The sequence below is a fragment of the Hypanus sabinus genome, chromosome 18 (genome assembly GCF_030144855.1).
Source record: "Hypanus sabinus isolate sHypSab1 chromosome 18, sHypSab1.hap1, whole genome shotgun sequence".
NCBI classification, from domain to species: Eukaryota; Metazoa; Chordata; class Chondrichthyes; order Myliobatiformes; family Dasyatidae; genus Hypanus; species Hypanus sabinus.
Window position 1 is genome coordinate 19,179,479 of NC_082723.1, and position 15,431 is coordinate 19,194,909.

General features: G+C 39.1%; 1 protein-coding gene across 6 annotated transcripts in view; it reads right to left on the reverse strand.

Annotated features, from left to right (window-relative positions):
• Window positions 1-6,947: 6,947 nt before the first annotated feature.
• The window catches only part of setx (senataxin), a 124,627-nt gene continuing 116,143 nt past the window's right edge, over window positions 6,948-15,431 (reverse strand). For 5 of the 6 annotated variants that reach the window (XM_059993783.1, XM_059993782.1, XM_059993784.1 and 2 more), the window contains 3 exons: window positions 13,508-13,606; window positions 12,169-12,256; window positions 6,948-9,963 (listed from right to left, as the gene is read on the reverse strand). In XM_059993783.1, coding sequence (XP_059849766.1) covers window positions 9,211-9,963; window positions 12,169-12,256; window positions 13,508-13,606 — 940 coding nt within the window. In that variant the 3' untranslated portion in view covers window positions 6,948-9,210. Of the gene's footprint in view, window positions 9,964-12,168; window positions 12,257-13,507; window positions 13,607-15,431 lie in introns of those variants that run through there. The other variant, XR_009516458.1, reaches the window with a different exon arrangement.

Below are 15,431 nucleotides of genomic sequence, written 5' to 3' on the forward strand. Positions count from 1 at the left end.
CATAGAAGGCAGCAGGCATATAAAAAATCAAGCAGTACAATAACAGTCTGGGAGCAAAAATGTAAACATAAATCCATAGAATCAAAACAAAGACATGTCCTGAATAACAAAGGAAAACAAAAAAAAAACAGTGAATAGTATTGGAACTGGAGAACCCACCCCAGCCTTGCAACCCAAAACTAGACGGCTACCTAAAAAAGCAGCTAGCTCTACCAAAAAAATTAACCCAAGTATGACTTCCAGTTCTGTGTCGTTAACAAAAGTTCCGTATAAATACTATAGCAAATAATAACGAATTTATGCACTAGAAAACAGAATTACAAATAGGAACAACTTCAACAGAAGTATAGAACTTAATACAAAGAAAATCAGAAGAAAACTAAAACGAACCTGCCCGCGAAAAATTAAAAAAGATTAAAAGAAAAAAAAGGGAGGGAGAAAAGGGGTAAATTATAAATTCAAAGAGAGTACTTATCAACCATTTACAGAAAAAAAGCAAAACTTAAACTATGAATCAACCAACAGGGAGGCCTTCAATAAAAACTCCAAACCTCCAAAACAAGTTAAAGTCAATTGTAGAACTCTATAGATAAAGTTATACAAAAATAAAATAGATTACACAAGTACAATCTAAAAGTCCGCAGGGAAACATTAAACATCTATATAGAAAAAATGCACCAAGTTGGAAAATTATTATTGAAGGCATTATAGAACATATAGAACAGAGAATAGTACAGCACAGTACAGGCCCTTCAGCCCACAATGTTGTGCTTACCCTTAAACCCTGCCTCCCATATATCCCACCTTGAATTCCTCAATATACCTGTCCAGTAGTCTCTTAAACTTCACTAGTGTATCTGCCTCCACCACTGATTCAGGCAGTGCATTCCATGCACCAAGCACTCTCCGTGTGAAAAACCTTCCTCTAATATCCCCCTTGAACTTCCCTCCCCTTACCTTAAAGCCATGTCCTCTTGTACTGAGCAGTGGTGCCCTGGGGAAGAGGTGCTGGCTGTCCACTATCTATTCCTCTTAATATCTTGTACACCTCTATCATGTCTCCTCTCATCTTCCTTCTCTCCAAAGAGTAAAGCCCGAGCTCCCTTAATCTCTGATCATAATGCATACTCTCTAAACCCGGCAGCATCCTGGTAATTCTCTGTACCCTTGCCAATGCTTCCACATCCTTCCTATACTGAGGCAACCAGAACTGGACACAGTACTCCAAGTGTGGCCTAACCAGAGTTTTATAGAGCTGCATCATTACCTTGCGACTCTTAAACTCTATCCCTCAATTTATGAAAGCTAACACCCCATAACTACCCTATCTACCTGTGAGGCAACTTTCAGGGATCTGTGGACAAATACCCCCAGATCTCTCTGCTCCTCCACACTACCAAGTATCCCGCCATTTACTTTGTACTCTGCCTTGGAGTTTGACCTTCCAAAGAGCACCACCTCACACTTCTCCGAGTTGAACTCCATTTGCCGCTTCTCAGCCCATTCCTGCATCCTATCAATGTCTCTCTGCAATCTTTGACAATCCTCTACACTATCCACACCACCACCAACCTTTGTGTCGTCTGCAAACTTGCCAACCCACCCTTCTACCCCCACATCCAGGTCGTTAATAAAAAAATCACGAAAAGTAGGGGTCCCAGTACCGATCCTTGTGGGACACCACTAGTCACAACCCTCCAATCTGAATGTACTCTCTCCATCACGACCCTCTGCTTTGTGCAGGCAAGCAAATTCTGAATCCACCTGGCCAAACATCCCTGGATCCTATGCCTTCTGACTTTCTGAAAAAGCCTACTTTCTGGAACTTTATCAAATGCCTTACTAAAATCCATGTAGATCACATCCACTGCACCACCCTCATTTATATGCTTGGTCATCTCCTCAAAGAACTCTATCAGGCTTGTTAGACATGATCTGCCCTTCACAAAGCCACGCTGTCTGTCCTTGATCAGACTGTGATTCTCGAAATGCCCATAGATCCTATCTCTAAGAATATTTTCCAACAGCTTTCCCACCACAGATGTATGGCTCACTGGTCTGTAATTACCCAGACTATCCGTACCTTTTTTGAACAAGGGGACAACATTCACCTCTGGCTAATCCTCCGGTACCATTCCCATGGACAAGAAGGACATAAAGATCCTAGCCAGAGGCTCAGCATTCTCTTCCCTCGCCTCGTGGAGCAGCCTGGGGAATATTCCATCAGGCCCCAGGGACTTATCCGTCCTAATGGATCTTAACAATTCCAACACCTACTCTCCCTTAATGTCAACATGCTCCAGAACTTAAACCTCACTCATACTGTCCTCACCATTAAGTTCCCTCTCATTGGTGAATACTGAAGTATTCATTGAAGACCTCGCTCACTTCCACAGCCTCCAGGCACATCTTCCCACCTATATCTCTAATCAGTCCTACCTTCACTCCTGTCATCCTTTTGTTCTTCACATAATTGAAGAATGCCTTGGGGTTTTCCTTTACCCTACTCACCAAGGCCCTCTCATGCCCCCTTAAGCTCCTTTCTTGCTTCCCTATATTCTTCAATAGCCCCATCTGATCTTTGCTTCCTAATCCTCATGTATGCTGCCTTCTTCCACCTGACTAGATTTCCCACCTCACTTGTCACCCATGGTTCCTTCACCCTACCATTCTTAATCTTCCTTACTGGGACAAATTTATCCCTAACATCCTGTAAGAGATCCCTAAATATCAACCAAATGTACCGTAGTACATTTTGCTGCAAAAACATCATCCCAATTCACACCCGCAAATTCTAGCCTTGTAGCCTAATAATTTGCCCTTCCTCAATTAAAAATTTTCCTGTCCTCTCAGATACTATCCTTTTCCATGATAATGCTAAAGGCCAGGGAGCGGTGGTCACTGTCCCCCAGATGCTCACCTACTGAGAGATCTGTGACCTGACCTTGTTCATTACCTAATACTAGATCCAGTATGGCATTCACCCTAGTCGGCCTGTCAACATACTGTGCAAGAATCCATCCTGGACACACTTAACAAACTCTGCCCCATCTAAACAATTGGAACTAATCAGGTGCCAATCAATATTAGGGAAGTTAAAGTCACCCATGATAACAACCCTGTTAGTTTTGCACCTTTCCAAAATCCGCCTCCCAATCTGCTCCTCAGTATCTCTGATGCTACCAGGGGGCCTGTAGAATACTCCCAAAAGAGTAACTGCTCCCTTCCTGTTCCTGACTTCCACCCATACTGACTCAAACCAGGATCCTGCTACATTACCCACTCTTTCTGTAGCTGTAATAGTATCCCTAACCAGTAATGCCACCCTCCTCCCCTCCCCCCCATCCCTTTTAAAACACTGAAATCCAGAAATATTGAGAATCCATTCCTGCCCTGGTGTCAGCCAAGTCTCTGTAGGAATGGATTCTCAATATTCCTGGATTTCAGTGTTTCATGCAGTACAGAGAAAATGATAACCAGAGTTAATATGGCTTTGTGAAAGGAAAATAACATTGGAATAATTTATTGCAATTCTCTGAAATACAGGTCCTCTCAAACGCCTGACTAATGGGCACTCCATTCACATGGAGAGTTAGGGAGACCCATGGGATGGATGGTGATGGATTTGTTGGTAGCTGCAAAGCTGCAGACAAATCCTGCCAGGTAGGTGGAAGCCATTTCCCACGTGTCTTCTCTCCCCACCTATACCACCATCCCTCTAAGCTGCAAGCTGGGTGGTTGGGTTGATTTAAACAGACTCACTTGCTCTCCGAGTTAGTAAAGCCAGCTGACAGTTGCACCTCCCTTACTATCTTTCCTTTTGGTTAGTCCTGACGAAGGGTCTCGGCCTGAAACGTCAACAGCACTTCTCCCTATAGATGCTGCCAGGCCTGCTGTGTTCCACCAGCATTTTGTGTGTGTTGTTGTTAACATTCTAGTAAATCTTCTCTGTCCTCTATTTTGTTGACATCTTTCCTATAATTCAGTGACCAGAACTGTACACAATACTCCAAATTCGGTCTTACTGATGCCTTGTACAATTTTAACATTATATCCCAACTCCTATACTCAATGCTCTGATTTATAAAGGCCAGCACACCAAAAGCTTTCTTCACCACCCTATCCACATGAGATTCCACCTTCACGGAACTATGCACCATTATTCCTAGATCACTATGTTCTACTGCATTCTTCAATGCCCTACCATTTATCATGTATGTCTTATTTGGATTATTCCTACCAAAATGTAGCACCTCACATTCATCAGCATTAAACTCCCATCTGCCATTGTTCAGCCCACTCTTCTAACTGGTCTAAATCTCTCTGCAAGCTTTGAAAGCCTACTTCATTATCAACACCACCACCTACCTTTGTACCATCTGCATACTTACTAATCCAATTTACCACCCCATCATCCAGATCATTAATGTATATGACAAACAACATTGGACCCAGTACAGATCCCTGAGGCACACCACTAGTCACCGGCCTCCAACCTGACAAACAGTTATCCACCACTACTCTCTGGCATCTCCCATCCAGACACTGTTGAATCCATTTTACTACTTCAATATTAATACCTAATGATTGAACCTTCCTAACTAACCTTCCATGAGGAACCTTGTCAAAGGCCTTACTGAAGTCCACATCCACTGTTTACCCTCATCAACTTTCCTAGTAACCCCTTCAAAAAATTCAATAAGATTTGTCAAACATGACCTTCCATGCACAAATCCATGTTGACTGTTCCTAATCAGACTCTGTCTATCCAGATAATTATGTATACCATCTCCAAGAATACTTTCCATTAATTTACCAACTACTGACATCAAACTGACAGGCCTATAATTGCTAGGTTTACTCTTAGAACCTTTTAAACAATGGAACCACATGAGCAATATGCCAATCCTCCGGCACCAACCCTGTTTCTAATGACATTTGAAATATTTCTGTCAGAGACCCTGATATTTCTACACTAACTTTCCTCAAGGTCTGAGGGAATATCCTGTCAGGAACCAGAGATTTATCCATTTTTATATTCCTTAAAAGCCTCAGTACTTCCTCCTCTTTAATCGTCATAGTTTCCATAACTTCCCTACTTGTTTCCCTTACCTTACACAATTCAATAAACTTCTCCTTAGTGAATACCGAAGAAAAGAAATTGTTCAAAATCTCCCCCCATCTCTTTTGGCTCCACACATAGCTGTCTACTCTGATTCTCTAAAGGACCAATTTTATCCCTCACTATCCTTTTGCTATTAATATAACTGTTGAAACCCTTTGGATTTATTTTCACCTTACTTGCCAAAGCAACCTCGTACCTTCTTTTAGCTTTTCTAATTTCTTTAAGATTCTGCAATTTGATTGTAAGATTCTGCAGAGTCTTGAGATTGGATGTGGAGAATCTAAAGCTAGAGGTCAGTTTAAAAATATGAAGCTGCCCTTTTATGACAGAGCAGGCAAAACTTTTTTCTCACAGAACTTCAAATGTCTTTGGAACTTGCTTCATCAAAAGGTGATTTTAGAATCAGAATTTTTAAGACAGAGGCAGATAGACATTTGGTAATCAAGTGTGAAAAATTATCACAGGAAAATTAAAATGCAGGGTGAGGTCATAGCCAGATATTATTAACTGATAGGAGGTTGAGGACCTGTATGACCGTTTCCTGTTACGAATTCAGAGGCACATATTTATACACAACACCAAATAGAGACTTCCCCAGACCTGACATGGAAATCCGATTTTACAGAAATTCTGAGACATTTTTAAAGCATTAAGGTAGTGAGAAAATTAAAGAATTATAGCTAGAATGATAAAATCTGGGTAGCAATAGGAAATGGATGTTTCAGGACTTATAGTTAAATCAGCTTATGGTCAGCTTAACTCAGCTCAGGAATGGAACCCTTGCTTAACTCAGGGACTGCCTATAGTTTTTTGGTGTGATATTGAAGTCATTATGGAATAGGCTTCTTTATAAAAAAATGAGTTTTCTATTTTTAACAAAGAGCATGTTGATCACTAGTTATAAAATGCCAATTAGTTTTAAATATATTTTGTGCTTTGAGCAAGAAACGTACTCGTATAATTGTATTTCCAGAAGTTTTGACCTTTGGGAAAAAACTAATGCAGTATTTTTCTTGAACAAAATCAGTTAGAAACTTATTTGCTGGATCTGCTCAGGAACTCAGCAACATACGTTTGGGACTCTAATTGTGCAATTTGTATCCCATTTAATTTAGGGAAAATATTAGTTAAAATTCACAAAAGGTTGAGATACTGCTTTATCAACAAGGAACGGAACATGTGCAAACTGGATATTATAAGATTCAAGTTCACTAGTTGTGAACTTCATCTTGTATTCAAGTACTTAAACAAAATGCTCAACAATGTCAACACCCACAAAAACTTTTTTTTGTTTAGAGCATCTTTACTAGTTTTGACTAGACCACTGAAATTAAGCCGCTATCACTTACCTTCCTTCTTCATTACAATTAACTTCACATCAGACAGTAAAGCACAGAATTGTGGTAAATATTAATGTACTGAATAAACCTAATTAGAATATAGTAGAGTTTTGGCCCATTTGTCCTTAAAAGTTGAATCCAAATGAACCTTTATCACAGCGTCTTACTCTAAATACCTTTCTTCTGTAAGAAAGTGGATGGAGGTCACTGGTATTCTATTCAATGATGGACACAGCTAAACCTAGCTGATCAACAAGGGGCAATAAAGGTCACCTTGCTGGTGCCATCCATAGCCCAAAACATACATACGTTTGTTCATTGTTTCAATGGAAGTGAGAATTCCCCGATTTCTCTTTTCTTTAGTTACAAATATTTTTAAAAAAATATAGTCCCAAATTACTACATCAAATTCACGATTGAACCTTGGCCTTTCCCGTCTACATGTCTGTGTGACACCAGTTGATACAGTAACTCAACGAACACCAAATACAAGTGTTTTATTTTATATATTAAAAAAAATTGCTACTCATAAATGGGTAGAGTACAAATAAATTCAAGGAATTTACATACAGCAGAACTGATCTTTTAAATTTCATTAACTTTTGATGTCAGCTTTACGAACACATCATGTTAATAAAATTTGCTACAATGAATTACAGATTATTCAGCTATACAGATTCGATGTCCAAAATCTGGCACTCTTACAACTAAGACAATGTCAGATTATTTACACTTTTCCGGATATTAGACTGCATAAAATTAAAGTTTGAAGGAAGCTGTCATATAAATATTCTTGTTATTCGTTTTTAAATTTAGAATGGATACGTTGGACAGAGTTGGAACATAGCAACAATGCTAGTCAAACCTGCAGAAATGTCTGTTCTTTGGGCTACTGTAGCTTTTGGACAACAAATCTGTAAAGGTACAGGGTAAATCATTGGATCTAATGACATTTTACAGTGTTTTCGCAATAAAGGAAGTCATGAAAATCATACAAAATATTTACACCACTTTGTACTTAAAGAAAATCTTGAAACAGCTTAAACTCCAAAAACAGTACTTGAATGATCAAAACCTGTTACCTTCTATTCACATCACATTCCCATCTGCACTAAGGGTAGTCCAATCTAAATGATTTATAAATGATGCCAGTTTTGGTTCATGAACAAACAGTATTCAAACACAGCAAGTTGAGCAACGTCTGTTTTTACCTGCAAAATGCTCAGAATCAGGTTTTCTAGAAGTTAGATAACCGCACGCTGCTTATGAAATTTTAGAAACCAATTTTATTAAGTAAACAAAGAAAACATTCAATATATTTTAAAGTACCTATACTATTCTACCTTTTTTTCTACTGGGAGAGTTGAGAAGGGAAACAAAGTCACAAAGTCCTCACTCTTAAGATGAAGGACTATTTTGCATAATGAGCAAAGTTGACAAATTCTGCCCCGATTACTCTGTGAAACCTGTAAGCCTGACATTCATCATTTTAAGGAACTTTCCAAACCTTTAGTGTGGAATCTGAAGGTGATGTGCCTTTTGTAATAGCACAGTATTTCCTAGTACTGCATTAGTTCAGACATTTTCACACACGTGTGCACAAAAATTCACTGTTCAGTGTTTATATATCTCAATAACTAATCCCCTCGGTACTTCCAAAAACAATGCTCTGAAGGTTATTCTTCAAATCCTTTAAACACTAGAACCTTTAAAATTATACATACAATGACTGTCCAGTTGCAATGATGATCTTTGGAATAACAATTATATACATATTACCTACAAATTTAAATCAACAGATGCATATAGAGTCTAATAATTACTAAGCAGCCAGTCACAAGCTGTTTGTGGCTGGACAGAACACCTTGCAAATATTACAGAGCAACCATTCCTCTATTTGCATTTCTGAGTAATTTATTTTATTTAGATTACTTGAAACTGTTTTGTCATTGAGTAAAATAATTTATAATGTAATAGACATTCACATCGGGAGTTTCTGAAAAGGCATTGCTAATAGGTGGTAGGGTCAAGTCTTGTTAATCCTGTGCCAGTTATTAAAACCCACTCTCAATAAATTGCGAAAGAACAAGGTGTGCACTTATAACTTACCATTACACTTCAAATTTTCTGAAAAGTGCTCAAAGATAATCTGTCACTTAGAAATGTGCTACAAGAATGTATTGGATAAACAGTTAAAATTCTGGGGCTTTCTTGATACCATGATGAGGTTGATGGTTTAAACCTAATGACTCAATGAGATCAGTCTGGAACTGTGCACGTTACAACTAAAGATTCTAGCTTTGTCAGAGAATTGTTTTAAAAACAACCATTAAATACTGATTATGTCACAGATAGAGCTGTTGGTGCATGAGCTGAAATGGCCCAGTGTCTGCGTCTCCTTTATGTAAAGACTCAGCCATTCCAACGAGGGAAACTGCTAAGGAACCACACAAGCTTTTGCACACATTCAGGCAACCAGTCAGAAATGAACACTGACTGAAGTCCTAAAGCAGGATACCTGGCTGCTTGGGCAAGGAAAACAGGTAAATAACATGAAGGAAAAATGCCAAGAATACAAAATGGTGTTCCGCAATAAAACTGTCAAACAAATGCACCATATTCTATGATCCCATGGTTTATACACCAATCAATGATTATGTATTTTGAGAAGCACATTTTGCACCAACCTTGTATGAGGACAATAGAGTCAAAAGCATTAATAGAATACTTTTAAAAACAAACATTTCAATACCCTCTCCGTTTTTGTTGTCCATCATATTTTTTCTCTTTTTCAGCACTTATGTCCCTCCTGGAACTTACAGATTTATTGAGCCTGTATGCCGTATCATTACCAGCTTTATCCACAGAAGCTCCAGAAGGAAAAGCTGAACTCGATTTGGAAGTAGAAGCATCATCAGCCCAGGAAACAGAATTTCTTGGCATCTGTCCAAAGTGTGAAGCATGTGTTGTCTCGTGCCTACCACTGGATGAATGTGGTGGCAAAGCATCACTTGACTTTGAAAAAGACTGATCGGTTTTTAATTGTGGCTGAACCTCTATGGATAATGCCTCTCTTCGGGCCAATCTTGGATCCTTCTGTCTATAGTGAGATGATTGCTCTGACCTACCTGATGTCTGTGGATGTCTAGCAGTACTCGATGCCGCAGGCTGTACAGAAGCTGAAGCCTGAGGCCAACACGGTTGTTGCAGTGCAGCTGGTTGAGAAGGGATCGATTGCTTGGGAACTTTTGCATTGCTGATGTCAGTAAATTGATTTGAAGCGACACTTAAGTTCAAACTTTCCCTCCTGAATTTTTTGAGAGGAGGAACGAGTTCCCTTTCATTTGCATATGCACCTGGATCCGAAACATTTCTGTGGTAAGCGGGTCTTGGTTTTGTAACTTTTAGACAGTCCTTTTTGTATTCCTTTTCACGCGTTTTCACAATGGCTCCTCGTTTCTTGGCATCCTGAATCAAAGCATTCCAGTCTTTATCTTCCTAAATTGAGGAGAAAGTATGTAGAGTAGAAAAGATAAACACATTTACTGTACATTGTTCCATTTTCACACATAATGGACAAACGCTCTATAGAATTGCTACTATACAGGTTTTTGACTAAAAAGTCCATGTTAGCTTTAAGCAGAACAAATCTGTCAGCCCCATCCCTCTCGTCTTTTCTCACTGATCTGAAAATTATTCTCTTGTGCCAATGCAACGATAATGATCGATTCCATTTCCACCACACTTAAAAGGTCATTAATTTGACATTCTTACCACTGTCAAAAAGGTTTCTTCTCTTACATTCCATGATCCACATGTTACATTCAAGCCAGTACTCAAAGATATATCTGATTTTCTCCTTTCAGCTGCAATATCATACACTAACCTGAATATTATGGAATAGTGGAAATTTACCATTACCATAGTCATAAGAATGGTATTGAAAGATGTGCAATGGCCTGATCTGGAGTATTTGTCCCACAGTTGTTTTTAAAAACGCCAGATAAATTTTCAGCTTACATATTCAGCACTGAAATTTTAAATAGCATAATTGATAATTAGCGTCAGACAAACTCGCTGAATTACAGTACCTTTCAAATATGCTGAACTACCTTTCAAACTCACTGAATTTATTTTTTAAATATGGAAACTCATTCCTTCAGGAAACATTTAGTGCTACAAATTTCCCCAAAAAAGATGCTGTTTTTCCCAATCCAGACTTTTTAAAGCAACCTTAATTCTATGCTCAGTACCCAGTTTAAAATGAATTAACATTGACTGGTTTCGATTCTAGGTTTCTGTCTAAGTGAGGATCCTTCAATGTGATTGGTTGAACAATCATGCTTCTTTACCTATGTACTGATGCCACAAAAGGCCTGTACCATTCACAAACTGGACCAGTCAATGTACAAGAGCAAGTGATGTGCTGAAACTGGAGAGGATTCAAAGGAGGATTCACGAAAATGATTCCAGGATTGAAGGGCTTGTCATATGAAGAGCGTTTGATGGCTCTGAACCTGTATTCACTGGAATTCTGAAGAATGAAGAGTGACGTCATTGAAACCTACTATATGGTGAAAGGCCCTGATAAAGTGTGTGTGGAGAGGATGTTTCCTATGGTGGGAGAGTCTAATTCCAGAAGGGACAGCCTCAGAATAGAGGGCCAGCTTTTAGAATGGAGATGAGGAGGAACTTCTTTAGCCAGAGGGTGAACAATCTGTGGAATTCTTTGCCACAGGCAGCTGTGGAAGCCAAGTCTGTATGCATACAGCCTTGGCATATAGTCTGTATGCATTCCTCTGTGTGGAACGAGCTTCCAGTAGAAGTGGTAGAGGCAGGTTCGGTATTGTCATTTAAAGTAAAATTGGATAGGTATATGGACAGGAGAGGGTTATGGGCTGAGTGCAGGCCAGTGGGACTAGGTGAGAGTAAGCGTTCGGCACAGACTAGAAGGGCCGAGATGGTCTGTTTCCGTTCTGTAATTGTTATATGGTTATATTTAAGGTAAAGGTTGAAAGATTCTTGATTGGTCAGGGCATGTAGGGATACAGGGAAAAGGCATGAGATTGGGGCTGAGAGGAAAATTGTGTCAGCCATAATGAAATGGTGGAGCAGACTTGATGAGCCAAATGGCCTAATTCTGCTCCTATAAGTTACGGCCGAATGGTCTGAAGTATGTACCCTGCAGCCCAGTAAACTCTGTGCAAGATGAATGGAAAGTTACATTTTTTAAGCTACTGACTATGACATCAAGGCCTTTGAAGCTTGAACAATAAAATTTAACTATATAAACAATTAAGACAGTACAGAATGATATGGGCCATTCATTCAAAGTTGCAATGAATTTTCACTTTTAAAGCATGCAAAATAACCTGAAGTTATTTCCACCATTATAAGTGAGCCACAGATAACCAGAGTAAATACTGGGATCAAATGGCCAATCCTGGCCTAATACTATGAGATATACACCCATTTTCCCCAGCAATCCTCCCCCCACTGTCTCTATCACTTATCTTGATGCATTTTCTCACTTTCCTGGTTCACAGTCAACCTGAAAATTTTCTACTAAAATTGTTTATATTATACTGTAGGTTTAGAATTAGTTATAGATAATCATTATTATTGTTGAAACTCTTATCCTGCTTGACATGTCAACTGATAATAGTTCCTGGAAAATCACAATATAAATATGTTTGAACTAACCATAAGAGTCTTCAAATGTCCAAGAATGAAAAGACTAAAACGAGCTCGGGTTATCGTAACATTCATTCGTTGCCGGTCTGCTAAGAACCTGCAAAAAAAATTCAAAATTATTTGATGGCAATTCTAGTACACAAATGTAAAGGAGAATAAAATAATTGTTACTCTGGATAATTAGCAACACTCATTCTTATAAATTAATGTGTCCAGGGTTTTAAAAAAATTATACCTGGGGTTTTCTCAACCTCGTGTCCGATGAGGTTTCTGCATGCTTATCACAAAGTGCTAGAACATTTTTTTGCAGCATCAATTTTCTGAATTAAATTATTACTTTTTTAAAAAGAGAAGTGACTTTAGGGAGAGCCCTAGGAAGAGCATTAGGACTTGCAATTGGCCTGGAGAAGTTTCTGAAAACAATACATCAAAACAACTTTTCTTAAACTGATTTCTAAAAATGCAGATATAAATACATTCTGTGATGATCATGACATTTTGATCTTTCCTGCACACATGCTTACATGTTATGCTAGCTCTATTCTTCAGTGCATTGCCCCCCTCCCTCCACATAGCAACACTTGCAATGTATTATATTCACACTGATACTGGTCCCAGTTTTCAATGTAAAATGAACTGGAGCCTTGCACAAGGCACCATTGGGGATTAGTCTTGTGTTACTGATTTACAATTTTAAATATGATTATTAAATATAACCCTCAATACTGTATCAGATTTTAAATTGGCATTCTTACTGTAATTATAACAATAAATGGTTATTGTGCAGTTTTCTAGGATGGAATACGGGAAGGTGTGCTTGTACTTTTCTGTACAGTTGCACTTGCAAGGGGATAAAGCACAAAAGCAGAGCAGTCCTGCTGCAACTGTACAAAGCTTTGGTGTTACATACCATTTTGATTCTTTATTTCAGTTGGCATATACTCTAATTGCTGGCAGTTCACACTAGGATCATTCAGTTTGTTCCCAAAATAAAAGGCTTTACCTTAAACACATAAGTTATGTTGGGAAGTTTGAAAGATGGATGTTGCAAAGATGTTTTCTCCTTCAAAGGAGTGTAGGTCTAGAGGGCAGAGCTTCAGAATAAAGGATGAACAAATTAAGACGGACACAAGGAGATATTTTTGTCAGGTGGTTATGAATCTTTAAATTCTGTTCCTTAAGCACCATGCACCCTGAGTCACTGAATACATTCAAGCCTGAGATGGACAGGCTATGGCTGAAAAGAGAATTAATAGGCTTGGAATCAGGGAGGGCTCTGCATGTAAATTCCACAAAGTGTATATGACAGTTAAGACCAACTGTTGATTGAAAAAAAAAATCAATTCACCCAATAGATCCCTGAAGACTGTTTGCCCTAACACAGCTAACAATAATACAATCCTTCTCGCATCCTTGGAATCCATCTACTGTACCAACTTGCACTGCTCTGGAAAAGAGAAAACAATTGTTAGAATTACAAATATAATTTATTAAATTTAAACACAATCATAGATGACAAGACATACAGGAAGATTTACAGAAAAGAAATACAAATTCTGAATGTTGAAACAATTTTGCTTCTGTCCATCTGAGCAAGTTGATGCTCATCTCCATCAATTTTATTTTTGTTCAAGTCTAATGTGAAGAAATGGACTCCAAACTGGCATGCATAGGGCATTCTTCAGAATCCGACTGCAATGACCTCTGATCATTGTTTATGCAAAAGACTCGTCATTCAGTACTGGGAAACTACTGAGACAATGGACACCATAGTGTAAAACTGATCGCAGCTTCTTCAATATTTATGTGCTTTCTAATGTGGGCCAATTGAAAATGCCAAGGAGCACACAGTTGTTCAGTTACCCCTTATCATTAGGAAGTGAAGAGATCTGCTTTAATTGCTTTTTAAAATCACCAGTTGTGGCCTTTATTTTTTGGTTTTCAAAGGATAAACAGAAATATCCAGAGTACCTTAAAGACTGCTTTGAGTCAAACCCAAATTTCATTTTCGAATACTTGATGGGATTTCACTTTGACTTGAATTCTTACCGAGCTGTGCAAGAAGCGTAAAAACATGAATTGCACCCAGGTGCAGCTCCTGATGGACCAGGTCAGGGGAACGGAAGTGGATCAGAATCATCCAGCAAGCTGAAGGCTTCATTGACGATACTTATACTGAGATGGTCACACCCAAAGTACAGGCTTCGGAGAGATGAGTGACCACCAGAAGTTAAGAGGGGCAAGTAGTCAGTGCAGGATTCCCCTCAGCAACAACTACACCCCCTGGACATTGCTGAGGGCAGAATGACCTACTAAAGTACGACAGCAGCAACCAGGTCAGTGGCACTATGGTCACCTTTGAGCAGAGAAGGGTAAAGTCAGACAGCAATAGTGTCCCTTGATCATTAGGGGGGCAGAAAGGAAATTCTGTGGTCTTGATGGTGTGTTCCACCAAGTGGGAGGGTTGAGGATGTCCTGCAGTGGCTGGAGAACATTCTCAAGGGATAGGGTGAGCAGCCAGGAGCTGTGGTGTACATTGGCACCAATGACATAGATAGAAAGGGGGATGAGGTCCTATGCAGTGAGTATAGAGACTGAAAAAGCATCACATTGAAGGTAGTAATTTCTGGATTTCACCCAGGGCCATGTGCTAATCAAGGCAGGAATAGGAAGATATAACAGATGAATGAAGAGTTGAGGAATTAGTCAGGGGGCAGGTTTTCACATTGTGGATCACTGGAAGCTCTTTTGAAGTAGGGATAACTTTTACAAGGACGGGTTGCACTTTAACTGGGGAGGAAACATATCCTGGCTAGCAGATTTGCTGATGCTATTGGGAGGATTTAAACTAGTTTAACAGAGGGATGGAAACCAGAGCACCAGGTCAGAAAGTGGAGGGATTGAGAGGAAGGTAGATATCGTAACGAGTAAAAGCAGGCAGGAGCAAGACAATAGGCTCTTGCTTGGATATCTTGAAATGTGTGTATTTTAATGCTTGGAGTATTATGGGTAAGAGTGGTGAACCTAGAAGATAGAACAATATTGTGACCATAACAGAAACTTGGTTGAGAATGTGACAGGAATAGATATTTAAGGGTTTCATGGTTTCCATGTTTTAGGAAAGACAGAGGGTGGTTTAAAAAAAAAGGAGGGGGGGGGATTGCACTATTAACCACAAACAATACAACTTCACTCAGAAGAGACTATGGAGGGCTCATCCACTGAGTCAATTTGACAGAACTCAAAATTAAGAATAGGATTATACTAGAGAC